The 20,755-nt window shown below is 41.4% G+C and overlaps 1 protein-coding gene across 1 annotated transcript in view; it reads right to left on the bottom strand.

Annotated features, from left to right (window-relative positions):
• Positions 1–20,755, bottom strand: part of SPAG16 (sperm associated antigen 16) — a 1,274,471-nt gene that overhangs the window by 285,349 nt on the left and 968,367 nt on the right. The window contains exon 15 of the mRNA XM_089672306.1: positions 14,785–14,911. Within this exon, the coding sequence (XP_089528432.1) occupies positions 14,785–14,911 (127 nt within the window). The remainder of the gene's footprint in view (positions 1–14,784; positions 14,912–20,755) is intronic.

Genomic DNA, 20,755 nt, shown 5'->3' with positions numbered 1-20,755 from the left:
AATGTAGCATGTGCCATCATTTTTGTAAGGTCAGAAAACACTGGTACGGTATTTAGAATGTTGTGCCAAATACATATACATTTCTATGCAAATATGATTTGCCTAACAAAGTAAAATTATACATAAAGTAAAAGATTTGAAAAAAGAGAAGGAAAGAAAAAGTATTAACTGGTAAACATTTGAGATTTAGCTGATCAGTTACTCTGCAACATTTATATTTCAATATTTCAATAGCATAAAACAGGATGGCAAAAAAAAGGGGTCCACCTACATGGTGGGACATTATATAGAATCACAATCACAACACTGATAGGCACGCAAAAAAAATTTGACTAACAATGGCAATAAGGATACACACAGAGAGTGCCATTACCATCAAGACTTACAGGTTTCATCAATCAATAAACAGAGACTAAACTGTAGGAATAAACCAAATGTAACAAAAACAATGCAGCGGATAAAGTAGAAAAAGAGAAGAAAGAGAGAAAAGAAGGAGGAAACAGCTCCTAAGAAAAAGGACAAAAATAGGGGGGGGGGGGGGGGGTCAGCTGTAAGACTCTCACGATACAGAAATGTAACTAATCCAAGGCTCCCAAGTCCCCTCAAATCTGGACACATCGTCATTGACAATACTTGTAAGTTTATCGTTTACCATTATCCAATTAAGTTTATGTTTCACCCTGTCCAACGAGATCACAGATTGTTTCCAACTTCTAGCTATGGTAATGCGAGCCGCCAGTAAGAGGTATAAAATTAGTTTAGTCGATTTTTTGGGAACGTCAGCGGGAAGTATATGAAACAAGGCCACTTCCGGTGATCTACGGATATTAACTTCTGTTACCGAATATATAAAATTAAATATGTGGATCCAGAACCTACTCACAACTGGACATTTCCACCAAACGTGGAACATAGTACCTTCTTGACCACAGCATCGGAAACAGCTAGATAATACTGAGGGGTACATTTTGGCCAAGCGAGTAGGAACCAAATACCAGCGAAGTAGCGTTTTATAATTGGATTCAACAAGATCAGTATTAATCCAGATCTTCGATAAAGTATGAGCCGCATTCCGCCATGTATCTAAATCTAATGAACTATTTAAATCCCCCTCCCATTGCTTCATGTAGGACAATTTAGCGAGAGGATCAACAATGGAAGCATAAATAAAGGATAAACGACCTCGCATTATCCCACCTGCTCCACACGAGACCTCGAAGGAAGTAAGCGCACAGGGTTCTCTGAGTAATCTAAGTTTGCTAATGATAAAAGAGCGAAGTTGGTGATAACAAAATATTTCTCCGGGAGGCATCTGATATGTCGTCAAAAAATGTTGAAGTGACCGAGGACTAAACCCTTCTAAATAGTCTCCGATACGTAACAGACCCTTATTAATCCACCACTGGAACACCGATGAAGATAGACCCGGGGCAAACTCAGGATTACCAAACACTGGGGCTAATGGGGTATGTGGAGAGGAGAAAGGTTTGCGAGCTCACCATCTATCCCACACCGATAACGAATAGGATAGAATAGGACACAAAATAGGACGACGCAATCCACTGGGAAGCCACATGAGAGTACCCACAGCGTATGGATGGCACGAAAGAGCCTCAATCCCGACCCACTGAGGGACATATCCCCTGGCTGTAGTACACGATAACTGTGATATTTGGGCCGCCTGAAAATATGCTAGGAGATTAGGGAGTCCCAAACCGCCATGCCTCTTCAGGGAGAAAAAGGTAGACTTGTTAATCCTAGGGCATTTTCCCCTCCATATAAATTTAGAGACCGCTGCTTGTAGTAATAACAGTTCCCGTTTGGGGACCATGATTGGCAGCATCCTGAAATAGTACAATAATCTCGGTAAAAAGGTCATTTTAATAGAATGAATTCTACCGAACCAGGAAAGTGAAAGATCCTGCCAGTATAGTAAGTCATTTTTAAGTCGTTTGAAAAGCGGGAGATAGTTGGCCTTGTATAACTTCGATATAGATTTCGTGAGGTGAATCCCTAGATAGGGAAGAGAGCCAGGGGCCCACTGAAAATCAAAACTTTCCCGGAAGTAACGAACCTCCGAATCGGGTAACAAGATATTCAAGGCAACTGTTTTAGACAAGTTAAGAGTAAGACCAGAGGTCTCAGAAAACCGATGAAACAAGTGGAAGAAACCAGGCAGAGACGTTCGAGGATTAGAAACATACATGAGAACATCATCAGCAAATAAGGCGCATTTATGATCCCGTTGACCACAGTAGACGCCCGAGATAGTGGGATCAACACAAATAGCAATCGCAAGTGGTTCCATTGCCAAAGCAAATAGCAATGGAGAAAGAGGACATCCCTGTCTAGTCCCTCGTTCTATCGAAAAAGGGGCTGATTTATGTGCACGAATGGAAACTTAAGCAGACGGAGTAGAATATAGGGCCCGTAACAGCGTCGTAAAATGAGGGCCAAACCCGAATTTGTCTAACGTCTGAAACAGATAGTCCCAAGACAGACTGTCGAATGCTTTCTGAATATCCAGTGGCAGTAGTAAAATTTCCCTCTGTGAAGACCCGTCCCAATTGGACTGCACCACTGACAGCAAAGCTATAGTCCGTCGAATTTGGTCCGATGTTTGTCGACCGCTTATGAATCCTGACTGGTCATCGTGAATATATAGGGCCAAAAATTTAGGGAGACGTAGGGCCAGTATTTTAGTAAGAATCTTTAAATTGCAATTAATTAAGGAAATAGGCCGGTAATTGGAAACCATAGCGGCGTCCTTGAGAGGCTTGGGGATGACACTTATGAATGCTTTATTTTCATCTGGGAGTACCATTCCCCCGTCCCGCAAATAGTTAAAGTAGAGGGCCATATGGGGCATCAAAATATCAGGGAAAGCTTTATAATAATTATTGGGAAGACCATCCGGTCCTGGGGCCTTATGAGAGGGAAGAGATTGCACCACGTTCCCAATTTCTTCACATGAAATAGGCCGTTCCATCATCTCCCCATGGGTCTCCTGGAGGGGGGGGAAGCAAAACAGACCCCAAAAAGGTGTGAAGAGATGAAGAAGAACCCCCTTTGGGCAAGCTATAAAGTTTAGAGTAGAAAGAATTAAATTTGTGGAGGATCTTACTAGGGTCCTGGGATAATGAACCGTTATCCAATCTGAGTTTGGGGAAAGCCGTCTGGGAATGTCTGGGAGTCAGCTTGCGTGCTAACAAAGTACCAGGTCTGTCCCTCCAAGTAAAGAATTTATGATTAGACCAACGAAGTTGTTTGTCAGCAATGGTAGTAGGACACAAATTAAGTTCCAGTCGGGCCTGGTCAAGTTTAAGTAACAAATCAGGACTGGGATTTTGCTTATGTTGAGCAACCAGGTCATTGTATAACTGAGTTTTAACGGTAAGTAGGTCATTTCGGGCTTTTTTAAGACGAGAAGAAAGTTGAATAATACACTCCCTGACCGAGGCCTTATGAGCTGCCCAATTAATTGCCGGGTCCGTGTCCTCTGCTTTATTGAAGTCAAAGAATGCTTGTAAATGTGAGGAGATTTCCCGACAATGAGAGGGGTTACCCAAAATAGAGTTTTAAGATGCCAGTGAAAAAGCCGTCCTACCAGGTGTCCCGGACGACAAGGTTATAGAAACTGGGTCATGGTCAGACCAGGGCATGTAGAAAATTTTAGCAGAAAGAAGTCTGGGGAGTGAATGTGTCTGAAGAAATATATGATCAATACGGGAATAACTGTTATGAGCCCTGGAGTAGTGGGAGTAGTCTCGAGAAGTAGGATTAGCCTCTCTCCATGCATCATTAAAGTCATAGCGATATAATAGTTGGGCCAACTTACGGCTCCGTCTAGAAGGAGGCTGCAGCGTGACGGTTTGAGAACAATCCAGAGTCTGGTCCAGTGCTAGATTGGAGTCACCAGCCAGAATAACATCACCCTCAAATTCCCCGACCAGGGTGCTTAGCAGGGACTGAAAAAATTCCACCTGATTGGTATTTGGAGTATAATAAATTAGAAAAGTGATTGGGTGTCCTCCCAAGTGGCCTTTCACCAGAAGATATCGCCCCTCCCTGTCCCAGATAATTTTGGATTCGGTAAAGGACAGTCGGCGAGAAAAGCAAAGGGCCACCCCCCGTTTTTTCTCTGTAGCATTAGCAAAAAAGCAGACAGGGTAATTTTTATGAATATAGCGTGGAGAGAAGGAGGTGGGAAAATGCGTCTCCTGTAAGGCAACTATATCTGCCCCAAGAGAGTAGTACGAACTAAAAGCCTGTATGCGTTTAGAGGGGGAATTAAGCCCCTGAACATTGTGAGAAATTAGACGAATACCCCCTCTAGTTGACCGTAGGGAAGACATTATAAATAATTAAGGAGCTAAGCAGAATGGAGACCCTACGTTCCTGAAGAGTGAAAATGTTCCTAAGAGTCCCTAAATGTTGCCAGCTGAACCCGGAGGAAAACAAAAAAAGACAAAGAAGGAAAAGGTGGAGAAAAAGGAAAGAGAAGGGATAAGACATTCGGAACACAAAAGTCCGCTAGTCAAGTAACCGTGGTACACGAAACGTTACTATATAAATAGTTCAGACTATGCACCAGGAAATACAGAGCAATAGCCCTGTAGTGGAATGGATCTGCCCAGAGAAGCGATCTCGGGGAAGAGTCTTCCAGTCAGTGAGAGTGCAAAGACACTCTCCGGCACCGACAGTAGCAGAAACCCATCAGCAATAAATCGAACGTTTAGTGCAGAAAAATACAAGAACAAAACAAAACAATTGAACCTTCTGAAATGGCATTCAGCAAACAGATGTAAAGTAATCCCCAGGTCCCGCCCCCCCCCCGCCAATCCCCCCACACCAGCAGAGCAGCAGAGGCCACCACCAATCAAAACATCACAGTGAAAAGTCCCCAAAAGGACACGGGAGTTCAAGAGATATTCCCAGGTGGAATCCGTGACCCCTTCTTCTTAGAGTTTGGCGTAGCCCACAATGGCTGGAGCAGCGGAGGTCGAGAAGCCGATCCCGTAGGGGAATGGGATGCCGGACTCCGAGATATAACACCCAGCTGAAGCAGCAACTCCTCGCCATCCTGGAACGTAGCAAACCCATAGGATTTTCCAATAAGAGTGAACTGCAGGTGAAAAGGGTAAGCCCAACAATATCTAATGCCCTTCTGAACTAAGTGAGAGAGTAGTGGCTTGAGGGATCGGTGCTTCTGGATAGTGGCCAGAGAGACATAAGCAAAGATTTGTATCTTGTGCCCTGTATGCTCCAGGTCCGGATTCTCCCTGCCATATCGCATAACCGCTTCCTTGACCTGAAAAAAATGAGGCTTGACGATGATATCTCTAGGAGGCCCCCCTTGACGGGGGGGGGGGATCAATGCCCTGTGAATACGATCCATCTCAAGATGAAGGTCATCAATGTCGGAAAAAGCAGACTGCATGAGGGTGTGTGCGCAGCTAGTGAGCTCCTTAACAGACTCAGGGAGTCCTCGAATGCGAAAATTGTATCGCCCGGCCCGATTCTCCAAATCATCAATTTTAGAATATGCTTCCTCCAGGCGATCTTGCAAGTCGATGATCATGTTGGAATTTTGGGAGACACTATGAGCTGTCGCATCAACTTTAGCCTCGATACTGTCCAGCCCAAGGCCTGAAAATCCTGCTTAAGGTCAGCCGCCAATTTTGAGGTAGCTCTACCCAGTTCACGTTGCAGCAGATCCGCGAACCAAGCTATCAAGGTCGCGTCACCCGAATATAGTGGTGGGTCAGCAGGAATTGTTGGCGAGGAGGCCGGGCTCTCATCTGCAGGTTCTGGACCACTATGCTGGCTGGAAAAAATGGCAGCACTCTTGCTGCTCAATTGCGTGGAGGCAGGGGAGTCATGGCCGAAGGAACAGGCCGAAGCCTGGGACTCTGGTGGTACAGGGCTGGAAGGTGACCAGGGGGGCTGCAGGGAGTCACTCACCCCAGCTGGTGATGCTGTTGCAGTCCTCCTCAGTCCAGTGTGGGATGAGGTGCTCGTTTTCTTCCTCTGGGGGAGAGGTGCTGCCGTGAGAGAGGTGGAGGATCAGCACTAGGAGCCATGGGCGCTGATCCGGGCGCCATCTTGGACCTCCCAGTCCCCGCAGGGAGCAGCATCTGGGAGCCTCCACGGCTCTTCCCTGCCGGTTTTCCCGGCATATTGCGGGTGCCCGAGGTCCGGGGGGATCCCCGGGAGCTAGTGTGTACTATGCCCTTATATGGGCTGTTATCAGCACTGGAGGTGTGCAGAGCTATCGCCGGGACATCCGATCCCGGCGGCCGTGCATGCGCCTTCCGTACTCTGCAACATTTAAAGCCCAACTTCGGGAAAACTAAAAGTCCACATTGAAAGGATTAGCTGCTCATTTAGTATAGGGGACAGTAAGAGAGCTTTTACTTGCCTAAACCTCTGCTTCGGTGATGGACTGTCCCTTGGTATTCCTATCTCCAGTGCAGGGCTATGAATGCTCTCTGACATTTCTCTTGAAGACAGAGGACCTTAGACCACTGTAGAGTAAGGGAGAAGATGCTTTGGGGACCAATCTAGCAGCAGACTGGAGGAGCAGAGGAAAAGGTAATAAAAAGGTAGTTTTCACTTACCTGTAAATTGCTTATTTTGGAATACAGTACAGGGTAAAGAGCTGTAGTCATAGGTGGTGGACTATACAGTATGCAGGCTACTTTCAAGTAATATGACATTGGCAAAGAACTTTGGAAAGGCTTCCACTATTACATGCTCCTATAACTTCACCCATACCGTGGGACGCCAGAGTGACCACAGGAAACAGAGGGGAGGATCCTGTGTCCTGTACTCTATGCCAAGATAAGGAATTTACAGGTAAATCAAAGTTCCCTTAAATTTATTAAAAAAATACTGAACACAGGGCTTTAGTCCATAGACAATGGTATGTACCCAGTCAAAAACATGAGGGCTGGGCAACAACATAGCAAACAGAATTGTCAACACGACCACAAAAACAAGTATAATAGAACCAGAAAAAATATCTGAGATGACAGCTTAAAAAACCCCAAAGGCTGAAGTTTGCATCAGGTGAGGCCTAGATATCAACCTGGAGAATGTTTGAATGGAGGACTAGGTGGTGACCATGCAAATTTGAGATACAGATGCTTTAGGTGGAAATCTCAAAAGACATACACAGATCCTAGATTGTAAGCTCGAAAGAGCAGGGCCCTCAAACCCCTCGTGTATTGTATTGTTACTGTATTGTCTCATGTTCTGTCCCCCTTGCTACTGTACAGCGCTGAGCATACCCTTTGGCGCTATATAAATACTGTATAATAATAATAATCATCTGGTCACTAGGAAGGCAACTTAACAAGTGAGGTCTTCCAAAGGGAAAGAGTGGGCGGCAACCAGCACAAGCTTATCAGAAGGACAATGATATCAACTGTGCAAAGTTTTTTTAGCTTGCCAATTCTCTAGTTACAATCAACAACAGCCAGCAAGTAGGCTACAGGGCGACAAACAGATAAGAGATCATTGACTAAAACTAGCCGGATCTATCAACTGCCATCTCATGTCTTCAGGCAAGAGTGTAGACATGTGCATAGGCAAACAATGCTTTAATGGACACTTCTATCATGTGTAGGAACCTAAACTCAAGTATCATGTTCCATGAAAAACACACACGTTTCTATCTTATTGACCAGTTCTAAGTGCAAAAAGTGAGTAGGAAAATGTGCAGTGACACAACTGTGCACATATTCCGTGTCCCTGTGAAATGCAGCAGATGCAGTTACAGTGCTAAGACGCATAATGTATGGTTGACATTTCGTACAGGTTAGCATCCAAGGTACTGTCAGAGAAAGTTAAACCATAATGATGCTCTTGGGTGCAACTGAGATAAAAGTCAGCAAAAGGTGCCAAGTGGTCTGCTTGCCAGGGCAAAAGCAATCTTTGCTTTACTAGAAGCCAACTCTGATTAGGGTCTGTGAGGGCCCATCATGTCAACTACCCAGAAAGCTAAAGAAAAATTTATAATCCATTCATGCCTAGTTTATGACAATATACAAGATATACAAGTCTGCTGGACAGAGACAGAGTTGGAAAATTAATGACATTTTTTATGGCACTAGAACTAAACAGATTGTACCGTTATTAAAAAGTGACAGAATGTTTGCATCAGAGAATGTCAAGAGAATGCCTACAAAGCAATTATTCTCTGATTGATCGACAGTGGAATATCAGCATTGCTTGGCATCGAGTAATAACTGAGGAGTGACAGTTGACTGCATTTGTTTGCATCATGTTTTTATGGTGTTGTTTGTACTTTTACTGTTTGTTTTCATGTGTGAAACCAGTAGGAAGCCAATAACATCAGGAGTGTTATATTAATCAGCACTGCCCAATGAGGAAATTGAAACCAAGTGCATTAACTACCAGAGGCTATAAACAAGAACATGACAAATATTCTGGTGTTCCATTACACTGCAAGTATACAAAGTTCAGATGCTGATTTATTACTAAACACTTACAATATTTAGGCAGTGCATTTAAGAATATGCATTCATGATTCCAAAAGCTCTCTATTACAGTCCCAGTATCTGGATGCAAATTACTGGGTCACATTTTACAGCTTCTTTTGGCAGGAATCTGTGACATGCATCTCTTTCCATTAAAAAGACTCTGGACATGATGGAAAATATTTTTACTGGCTGTATTGCTATAGTTTGTGTTTGACTGAGTGCTGCCCAGTCTATAAGCAGACAGAAAGAAGGAATGCATTGCAAAGAGAATAAAAGCAAATAATACACATCAAATTGAAATATATTGGAAAGTATAATCTGTTTGGTGCCTGGACTAGGACACAAGACAAAAAATATTTGGATATGTATACATTATTTACTTCTACACTCCAGTGAGACAAACTGTTTACCTTTACCTAACTCAGGGTCCAATGCTGAATGGCTCCAATGTTCTTCTTAGGAATCATCATCTTCTCCTGGCTGCTTTGCTATCTAAATGTCTATAGTTGCTGGCATTTTGTCTACTAAATGGCCCTGTATCCAAGCCTAGAAACAGGAAAGCGTGTGATTCATGGCACCAGTAAAAAGGACAGCTCAAAGCCCCACTGCAGCTCCCAAAGAGCTTAACTAGTAAAGGAGCTCAGCCAATGCAAAGCTTCAATAATCCTCATCCAGCTGATATGTAGTGCAAAAACCATCACCAAGGGCTTAAACCTCTGTGACCACAATAAAATCACACCTTAATAAAATCCACTAAGGGGAACATGCTGACAGAATTTGGTTAAAGTGAATTTATGATCAAAACTTTAAATTGTATAATAATTTCTACAGATTTCTTGCACATTTACTTTGAATTCTCTGACACATATTCACTATGCCCTGTGTATATACACTGCTATGTCCCAGAATTCACAGAAGCTGCTTAATGAACTACAGAGGAGCTGAGAGGAGAAGTTTTAGAAGACGGAATCAGTACAGGAATCTTAGCTTGCAGGCAGCAAGGTACCATGGGATATGTAGTCCTTAGAAACTGAAAGTAAACAGCAGAGGCGATGCTGTAAATTATGCAGGGAATCCAGGAATTTTGGGAAAGTAGAGATGTGCATGATGAAAAAATGTTTATTAATTCATTTAATTAGTTATCGAATTTGTTTCAAATAGTCGGAATTGTTTTCATATATTCGGATTAGTTTCATATATTCAAATTTGGCTAGTCCAACCCACAAAGAGAAATGCAATGAGCTGATTGGACGATAACAAAAAAAACTAATGGAACAAAAACAATTTTGGATTCATTTGTTATGTAATGATTCAGATATTCTGATGGATCCACCTTCATCCAACCAAAACTCAATAAGTAGGAAATTGGAATCATCTTATTTCACTTATTTATTTCAGGTACTTATATAGCGCCGTCAATTTGCCCAGCACTTTACACATATATATATTTTGTACATTCACATCAGTCCCTAACCCTCAAGGGGTGTACAATCTAAGGTCCCTAACTTACATTCATACATACACATACTAGGGACAATTTAGACAGGATCCAATTAACCTACCAGCATGTCTTTGGTGCGTGGGAGGAAATCGGAGTACCAGGAGGAAACCCACGCAGGCACAGGGAGAACATGCAAACTCCAGGCAGGTGGTTCCGTGGCTGGGATTCAAACCAACGACCCTAGTACTGCCAGGCAGAACTGCTAACCATTTAGCCACTGTGCTTTTATATACCTTACTGTATTTATTGCATTATGCTTACATTTTATATGTAATGCATTTTTTTCATAATAATAAAAAATGTCAATACAAAATAAAAACAAAATGGATACGAAAGAATTAATGAAACAAAATTAATTTTGGTTTCATACATTATGTTGTTATGTTATTTTGGATGCTTCAAACATAAACAAAAGGCCCAAACTATTGCATTATGTCATCTGAAGTTTCATTTATTTATTTCGGATTCGTTGAAATTCATATCCATCCAAATGTCCTAATAACAAAAAGTCTGTCTAAATTTCGATTTGTAACGAAACAAATCGCACATGTCTAGGGGAAAGAGATGGCCAGGAGATAGGCAGCAAATACAACATAAAAGATGATCTTTTAAGCAACTATATTGCAATGTTGATGTTATACAAGGATGCAGTGATGTTAGATCTTCTTTAAGTCAAGCTTACCACCCTATCTTTTACCTTACTATTGGCCAACATTATGAGAGACAGCAGAGTTAACCCCTAAATTGGCATCAGAAGTTTGTTTTTGGTTAAGTGCATGCATGCTAAGTATTGTGTGTAACACTCTTAGAGGTATTTTCTTACATGTATTTATTACCCAAGAGAGAACACTGTGTGTCTCCTGAAAATTCCTTCACCAGATATGTTTTCCTCTCTAAAATGAAGACACCATCTTTGTACAGGTACCATACAAAATCAGCATCTACAGGACTTTCTGGGCTGAGATGCAGGCTCAGAAATGACAATTGTGTAAATCCTGGTTACCTCTCCTGCAGCCTCTCACTTTGAGAGAGGCTGAAGATTCATTTCTTACTTCTGTGACAGACTAATGATATTATTTCAGCCTAGTTAAGGTACTTGACTGATACTGGAGCTGTGTATTGTGCTAAGTAAGGCATTTCTAACTGCAGACTTGTAAAGGTACAGAGTGGTCCACTATAAGGAACTGAACTTGATCTTTGAATTCAAGAGTTCCCTGAGCTTTGAGGTGCCTAGTACATTCTAAAAAGGCATTTGATCATATGTGTAGCGAACTCTAAGGGCTTATTCAAAAATGTGGCTATTATTGCCAAAGTGGCTCACTTTACAGGGGGCATTTGACAGGCTGTAAGTAGGCAATGGGGTTGATTTACTAAAGACAAATAAGCTGTGCACTGCAAGTGTACTGAAAGTGCAGTAGTTCTAAATCTGAGGCGAACATGCAAAGAAAATTAATAAAATGCATTTTTGCTTGCACATGATTGTATGAAGAAATTAGCAGAGCTTCATCTAATTTCAGAGCTTCCCCTCGGATATAAAGCAAATGCACTTGCAGGTGCACTTTCAGTGCACAGACTATTTGCCTTTAGTAATGCAACCCCATAATATCACTTAATCACTGCCTGTTTTAACCCTAAAAATACTGATCCATCATGCCTCAACCCACTGATGAAGCTGTACTTCAAGGCCCTGAACCATTGCAATTTACTGCTGTGATGTGATCACACGTTATTACATTTATGGACACAATCTTAAAGATTTATGGTGTGCTGGTGATACATGTTTTGAGTTGTGTTGATACCAGTCTCCTAAAGCTAAAGCACCAACTTGTTTCAAGCCATCTTTAGAAATGTGTGATGGGAATATTCTATTTGATTGGCAGGACAATTGTGGCATGGCTACATTCACTTGAATGCCATTTAAATTTTGTCACAAGGTATTGTGGCATTTTGTTTGCCACAAAGCAAAGCATTGTGGCCGCAGCATGTGTACAACCCTTAGAGACGCCCTCTCTCTCTATATATATATGTGTATATGTGTATATATATATATATATATATATATATATATACATACATATACACACACTGCTCAAAAAATTAAAGGAACATGTTTTAATCAGAGTATAGAGTCAATTAAACTCCTAGGGTATTGATCTGGTCAGTTAAGTAGCAGAGGGGGTTGTTAATCAGTTTCAGCTGCTTTGGAAATTAACAAAAAGTGCACTAGATGGGCATCAATGAGATGACTCTCAAAACAGGAATGGTTTTACAGGTGGAGGCCACTTACATTTTTTCCCCACTTCTCTTTTCTGACTGGTTTTCACTAGTTTTGCAGCATTTGGGTCAGTTTCACTACTGGTAACATGAGGCAATACCCAGACCCTACAGAGGTTGCACAGGCAGTCCAACTCCTCCAGGATGGCACACCAATATGTGCCATTGCCAGAAGGTTTGCTGTGTCTCCCAACACCAGTCTCAAGTGCATGGAGGAGATTCCAGGAGACATGCAGTTACTCTAGGAGAGCTGGACAGGGCCGTGGAAGGTCCTTAACCCATCAGCAGGACTGGTATCTGCTCCTTTGTGCAAGGAGGAACAGGAAGAGCACTGCCAGAGCCCTACAAAATTGCCTCCAGCAGGCCACTGCTGTGAATGTCTTTGTCCAAACAATAAGAAACAGACTTCATGAGGGTGGCCTGAGGCCATCTAGTGCGCCCTGTGCTCACTGCCCGGTACCATAGAGCTCGACTGACATTTGCAATTGAACACCAGAATTGGTATTGGGATCAAATCCTTGGACCCATTGTCAGACCCTACGCCGGTGCAGTGGGTCCTGGGTTCCTTCTGGTGCACTACAATGTCTGGTCTCATGTGGCAAGAGAATGCAGGCTGTTCCTGGAGGATGAAGGAATTGATACCATTGAATGGCCTCCACACTCGCCTGACCTAAATCCAATAGAACACCTCTGGGATATTATGTTTTAGTCCATCCGACGCCACCAGGTTGCACCTCAGACTGTCCAGGAGCTCAGTGATGCCCTGGTTCAGATCTGGGAGGAAATACCCCAGGACACCATTTGTCGTCTCATTAGAAGTATGCCCCAACATTGTCAGGCATACATACAGGCACATGGGGGTCATACAAACTATTGAGTACCATTTTGAGGTGCTGCAATTAAATTTCAGTAAAATGGACTAGCCTGTTGTATCATTTTTTTTAACTTTGATTTTCGGGGTGTCTTTGAATTCAGTCCTCTGTAGGTTGATAATTTTAGCTTCCATCAAACGATGGGGCATGTTTACGTTTCTAACACATTACCCAGTCCATATCAATATACATATCCAGCATGAGATGTTTCCCCATTGAGATTTGATGTGTATTCAAAGTGTTTTTTGAGCAGTATATACTGCGTGTATATATATATATATATATATATATATATAAACATTTTTTTGGGGGGGTGCAGTAAAGCCACAGCTCAACTGCCTGTTTTACTGCCCTCTGGCTCCTGTGTGAGCAAGCCCTAAAGCCTGTGGAGGGCCATGTTTACCTGCATGGGGATGCTCAGGTGTTCCATGCGTACCCATGCTGGCAGTCCCATCGATGTCAATTGGGAAGCAGCAATTGCATGGATACCATCTCTGCTACTATTTTGACTCACACACTCAATGAGTTCAGGAACACACACCAGCACCCATGCAGTGGGTGTGTCTGTGCCCCAATATACATCAATGGGACTTCCTGCATGGGGATGCACACAATACCTACACATCCCTGAGTGTGTAAACATAGTCTCACATGGGTGTATGTATTGATACACCCCCATGTGAATAAGACCTAAGAGCCTGCTATACCTTTCTGTTTGTATTTTCAAATATTTAAAGTGATTCTAAAGGTTTGTTTAAATAAACAAACATGTCATACTTACCTGCTCTGTGCAATGGTTTTACACAGAGCAGCCCCGATTCTCTTCTTGTCGGGTCCCCCGTTGATGGAAGCACTGGTGTGTGCTTGCTCCTGAGCCCTGCTCTATGCGTCCATATGATACATAAAGCCGTGGCTCAGCCCTGCCCCCACTCTCTCCTCATTGGCTCCCTGGTTGTGATTGTGGAGCAATGGGAGCCAATGGCTCCCGCAGCTGTGTCTTAGCCAATGAGGAGAGAGAGACCCGGGACAGACAAGGCTCTCGTGTACATCGCTGGATCGAGGTGAGTAAAAGGGAGGGGCTGTGGGGGAAGCAGCACACAGAAGGTTTTTTCCCTTCATGCATAGAATGGATAAAAATAGAAAATCGTCATCCTTTAGAACCACTTTAAAATAAACAGTGACTCACATTAATGACTGCAACATTTCATCATATTAAAGCAATATCTTGCTTCTAAGTTAGACAGCAGTTCTTTAATTATGAATTGAATTCACAAAAATGATATAAGCTTCATTTTCACTAAACCAGGCCAAATATGTTCAACAACCACTATTTCAACACTAAATGTTATTTGCCCCTTTAAATATATAAAACTGTCTACAATAAAATCAATGGTAATTTGGCTGATGGTTGCATTACACGACAAACCTTCTCCTCGATTATGTATAAAGCACATGAAACCTTTCACTCTGTCACAACAACTGCAAACTGTAGCTCATTACCAACATATTCTTCTGTACTTTGGATCAATATGTTCACATCAAATACTAAGGATGTGATGGTTCATCTGTCAGAGCAGCAGTTAAGCTCTTAATATCACATTTCACTGAAACACCAAGGATCTGTACATACCTGTTGGATCAAAGGCCACCTGATTTCCTGGGTGAGGTCCTGCATCAATTGATAGCATCACTGACACTTTCCGCACATCCCACAGCTTCAGAACACCATAAGAATCACAGGATGCAATGGTGTCTCCCTGCAAGAAAAGGAAGTGATATATTGGTACCCTTTGTAGGAAAATACTGACATCGATAATCCCTTATAACAAAAAGCACATACTAATTGGAACAAAAACATATCATTGAATTTTTACTTTGAAAACAGGTATAGGTTGAAATCCATTTGTTAGTGGCTATGGTTAATTACTAGTCTGTGCAATGGGGACATGGACTTTTAGGCGATGCTATAAATCAGCACAATTGGCAGTCAGACTGTTATGAACTAGCACTGGAGCTAATGTATGAACAGATAATTCATTAAAATGGATAGGGGTTAAGGTACATGCATTCTTAGGGCCAGAGTACAGAGGGTTACATGTAAAGTGGTATTAAACCCAAAACCAAAAATATAATATAATGCAGCTTACTAATCCTGGTGGCTGCACTCATTTTCTGTTTTCACCAGGTGATCTGGCCAGCAACACACTCCCTGCCTTAGTTTGCCTACACTCTGGATGAAGGAGCAACAGAGACATCTTTGGACAACAAAATCTAGGGTAGGGGTGTCTAACTGGCGGCCCTCCAGCTGTTGCGAAACTACAAGTCCCATCATGCCTCTGCCTTTGGGAGTCATGCTTGTAACTGTCAATCTTGCAATGTCTCTTGGGACCTGTAGTTTGGCAACAGCTGGAGGGCCGCCAGTTTGACACCTCTAGGGGGACGGCAGTGTTAGATGCACTAGTAGATTTAGACACCTAACAAACCCCAGCTCACACTTTTTAAGTAGCTACAGCAGTTTTCTTTTTATTCTGGGTAAAAGTTTTTACATAAATGAATAAAAGCTGAGCATTGTAAGCATTCCTGTTTCAACCCTGTAACTGCTACTTCTGCGGGATGGATTGTTTCCTTTATTTTCACCCGGTGAAAATAAAGGAAAGAAAGCATAAAAAAAGAAAATGTATGCGGTCACCACATCTAAGAATCGATTACCTGCAATATAATAAAGGTTTCCTCTTGTGTATAATACCACTTACCACTTCAAAGGAGTCTATTTTAAAAACAAATCATGAATAAACATGTCTAATATGTTTCTTTCCTATGATCATCAGCTCCATCTAGTGGCTATAATGTAGTATTTTACTAATTGAAGTACTTCAGAAAACTGAGCTGATGATTATAAGACATGAACCTATCAGACACATTATAGAGATTATTCATGACCCCTGTGCTAATGCAAAAACATTCTCAACATTTTTTTTTATAAATAACCACCACAACTACATGTTAATAAAAAGTACTATGTGTTTGTATATTCTTAGCAGTAGTTTAATAAAAGACAATACAGCTTTCAGTGTATATTGTTCAAACATATAACATATTCATGTTTTGGGGTTTTTTTTTATGTTAAACAGGACCTTAAACCTGTTTTTCTGACTGGCACCATCATGAATTTTTTACAAAATAATTATGTACTGTATTTGTACCACTTTCTTTACTTTTATAGGACCACTATATAGCGGTTTTAATTTTCTCTTCTGCATTAATCAGTATGATTAGTTACTTTCCCACTGGTTTTCATTAAGTTTTTTTGTACAATAATTGCACTTTATTGTTATAAATCATCTGTAATTGGCACATGATACCAGCAATTAAGCTATTGTTTTGAGTGTTACATGTTCCATTTTAATAAGAGACTGAAAAGACATTTGCCTTAGGTACAACAGTATGGGAAGCAAAAGCAGGGATTTGTTAAAAAAGAAAAGAAGAGCTAAATGACTGAAGAAGTAAAAGAGCTCCATGGTGTTTCAGGGACTTTCTTTTTTAAAAAAAACTGAGCCTCAGTTCAAAGTGATCATACATATACTTTAAATAAAAAGCTTGGAAACCTATGTGTATATGAAGACTGCAACAAAACCAGTAAGGGCCCATTCACACAATAACTACAATAACACTACAGTAACACATACTGGTGCAATGCAGTGCAATTAATTAGCCAGTCTATTCAAATGAATGTGCAATCGTTACTAAAGTTTACTTAAGTGAATGGGCCTCAAGTATAGATATATCCCATATTAAAAACATTAGAATCAAACAGCTGCGTGTCACAGAAGCATCATGTTTTCCTGTCGAGAACATGTAACATGTTGTTGTGTTTTATGTTTGTTTTGCTTTTTTTTTTAACAAGCCTTTAGCGCCTCTTAATCAAATTTGTTGGTAGCAAGCAGGTGCTGCCTTTTTCTTGCACACATACAGTAAATTCTAAAAGGTATTTTCTAGCAGACATAAAAACATTCTTTTATCCAGATATGTATTCATAACAATTCATTAAGGTGACAACTTCTTACTAAAAATGTACAATGCCATCAGTACTTTTAAAGAAATAATGTTTCTCGCAGTCACAGAGACATGAGATATTTGCTTTGAACTGTATTATTCATGCAAATTGGAATCATCTACCTTCTTGTCAGAATCTGGATATCCAAGTACCTACATATATTTAACAAGCAGTAAAATAATGCAATGCAAACCCTCACTGACCTCTGTAGTTGTAGGCACTGTGAACCAATGCATTCTCAAAGTTGACAGAAGAAGCACTGCAGTCCAAGTCATTCTCTGCCTGTTCAACTCACCCTGTATCCCCCTTCCACCAGTAACTCAGTAGCCTTCTTATCTTCTAATTTTTAATGTAAACCCAGGACAGGAGTTCCTGGAGGGGAAGAAGGAGAAGCTGAGCTGCTGAGAGAATAATTTGAATGACTTCAGTGCTTCTGCTGTGAACTGTGAGGAGGAGCTGCTTCACAGTGCCTGCAGCTATAAAGATCTGTAATGGCGTGCTTTAATTTACCATTTAAAGGGATATTCATTTTTTTTCTTTATAAGTTTTAGCTAACTTGCTAATAGCAGAACTTAATGCTCTTGCTGCTGTTTTTATATTTTTTCCTCCTCTGAATTTCTCCTCATACTGCCACTCAGCCATGCTGCCCAACTCCAGGTATGTGGGTGCCCCTTGTGCCTGCCAGGGCCTACAGAGTTCTGTCAAGGTCTCCACTATATAAGTGTTCACATTTAGAACTACAATCTTACATGCAGTGGTTCCTCAGCGGATACAGAGCAAACGCCATGCTGACTTGGGAGCCACTGTCAATCACCTCTGTGGATGAGGAGAGAAGTGGATTTGGCTATGTGTCCTCTCCCTATGTCTGTGTGTGTAATAGTGTGATTAGCTGCACATAAGATTGTAGTTCTAAACAGGAGCATGCAGGTAGTGGAGACCACAGCGGGTCTTCATAGGTCTGGAAGGCACAGGCAGCACCCACATACCAAGAGCAGGAGCATGTAAGTTTTGCTTCTAGCAGTGCATCTAGCAAAATAAATAATCTTTAATATCACAATAAGAATATTTACAGTAAATACTCAACTATCCAAAATTTGGTTACAGGTTCTCTCTTTAACGCAAACCTGTACTTTGCCCATTCAGGGTGATAGCTTACCCCTAAACCTGCTTATATTTACCTTTCCCATACTCCCATACTACTCTTCTTGCTGGTGGGAGTGGCAAGAAAAAATATTTGTGTAGTTCCAGGTTAATTTGGCCCCAGAGATTATGCAAAGGTAAGGTCCCTCTATGTAATAGTAAATTCAACTGACTGTACACAAGACAAAAATTTAACTTTTTAGATACCCATTGAACTAGATAATTTAATAAAGTGCCCATGTGGTTAAAGAGATGTGAAGCTGTAATTTGTTATAATGTTTTTATATTTCTTGCCAACAAGAATAAAAAACAGCGTGGGGAATATAATCTCATTATACTAGGCAGCCTTACTATTTACAATTTGACTTCATGTAGATCTTGTACAGGAAAAAGTACGTAAAGGAAGGGTAAGGTGAAACTATAAGGTGATCAAAAGAGAGAGGACAAAGTGGCAAAAAGGGGAGGAAAGAGTTATTTAAAGATACATAGAAATATTCTAAAATTATTGCAAATATACAGTATATCTCATTCTAGGAACTGGGTCTGCCATCTACATGGAAATCAATACATATGGCTAAATGAAAGTCCTCAAAGTAACATTCTTACATAAAGTATCAAAAGGCTGCAAAGAACCTGCATGTACATTAAGTAGTATATTCCAACAGAAAACAACTATATGACCATATAAATTATATCCCCCTATTGTTACCTGCTATTGTTATGGCTTAAGGATCACTAACATGTAAAGTTCATGATGCAATGCACCTGATGTCCTGGAACAATGCCACTTTTAATAGAGAACTAGGAACCATGCTTATGTTTCTCATTGGCTTATAATAAAACTATAACATTATACTATCCTGAAGGTTTGGTGGCTTTTTGTGTAGGTTGGTATCTCTCTCTCTAATACCATGCTGTACAAAGACATCAAAACATTATTTAATGTGCATAGTGGAATGGACAGACCCTTCATCAAGAGGTTTCATTTTTGATGGGTTTGTTGTAAATGAATGGTAAGCATAAGTATGGGGTTCTTATTTTTGAGCTTCCGGATCCTGTTAGTTCTAGGCATGGACTCCCAGCTACAAAAGCAAGTTATGGTTAAGCCGTGTTAAAGGACAGCTGAATGAGTTCTTCTTTAAATCATTTAGGAATACATTTCCCTCCAAAAAAACCAAGTAAAAACCAGTGCATTCTTTTTCAACACACATAACCCCTTAATGCTTGAAGGTAAAGCAAATCTTAAAACCTGAACACAGTTTGGCAACTTGGGCATGTGTTGGCATGTAAAACTGAACCTATCATTGCAATTACTGTATCCAGGTAAATTATACCTTGTTTTAAATTGGGCCTTTCTTGGTGGTTAATTTTAATAAATATCTGATTTTTTTTTTACTATCAAAGGAAAACTGGCCAAAAATAGTGAAAAAGAAATCATTGCCAATTCGCATATATATGTGCCTCGCAAGTAGGCCTACCTTTGTAACACCAGCATCAACAGGATAAAAGGCGCATTTTGAGAAGGGGGAGGAGCCAGAACATGGCGCCGGCAAGACACAGAAGTGAAGAGCTCTCGATATGACTATTGCCTACCTACCATAGGAACCCTGACTCTCTAGAACTCCCCCCCGCCTGGCTTGTCCTCTTACCTGGGACTGTACGAGTGGAGTGAGTGGAGAAAGGAGGCTCAGTTATCTTTTGGTGGTGCGAGAGCGGCGGCCGGAGTGTGGAGAGGCAGACTCTGAGAATGCCCACGTGACAGTAGCAGGGAATCCCGGGAACAGACGCCTGCCGCGGAGGAGATGGGATGCTGGAGCTCTCCGTTTGGATGGGAGCTCTCTGGTCCCCTGGACCCTTGGAGGAGCTGGTGACAGGCGGAGAATGCCTGTGTGATGATGACGGCTTTCCCGGAGGACGCTCTGTATAAAATTTAGGAGATTAGAACCTCGATCCCCACAGAGGGTGCCCCCTCCATACCATCAAAAAGACCCCCCCTTCTGAACAAAAGAGATCATCTATACAGCAGTACCTTGAATAGGAGAGGAAGATAAAGGGTGAAGCTTTGAATTTTGAGAGGGAAGGGCGAGTGACTATTATCATTGATGAAAATATAATGTCTGTGCCTCAATTGCCAAGTAAGGAAATTAATGAAAGGAGTGAACATTAACTGTAAAAAGGAAAAGGAGTGGAGTTACCCAGTGGGGAACAAGGAGTGAGAAGACAATATATGAAAGACCTTCTATAACATGATATGATATATAGGGAGGAGGAGAACACCTGCATGGAGTTTTAACCGAGGACAATTCGGAAATTATTATAGTGGATTGAAGCTGGAAGGAAAATCTATTAATAATATGAGGAGCAAATCTATAAAAGGGGGTGGGACAAAAAACCCCAGTTAAGCTCA

Source organism: Staurois parvus, unplaced genomic scaffold (genome assembly GCF_062004578.1).
Source record: "Staurois parvus isolate SC_StPar_1 unplaced genomic scaffold, SC_StPar_1.0 ptg000011l, whole genome shotgun sequence".
NCBI lineage: Eukaryota > Metazoa > Chordata > Amphibia > Anura > Ranidae > Staurois > Staurois parvus.
The sequence above is the reverse complement of the archived record's forward strand: the minus strand, read 5'-3'. Positions and strand labels throughout refer to the sequence as shown.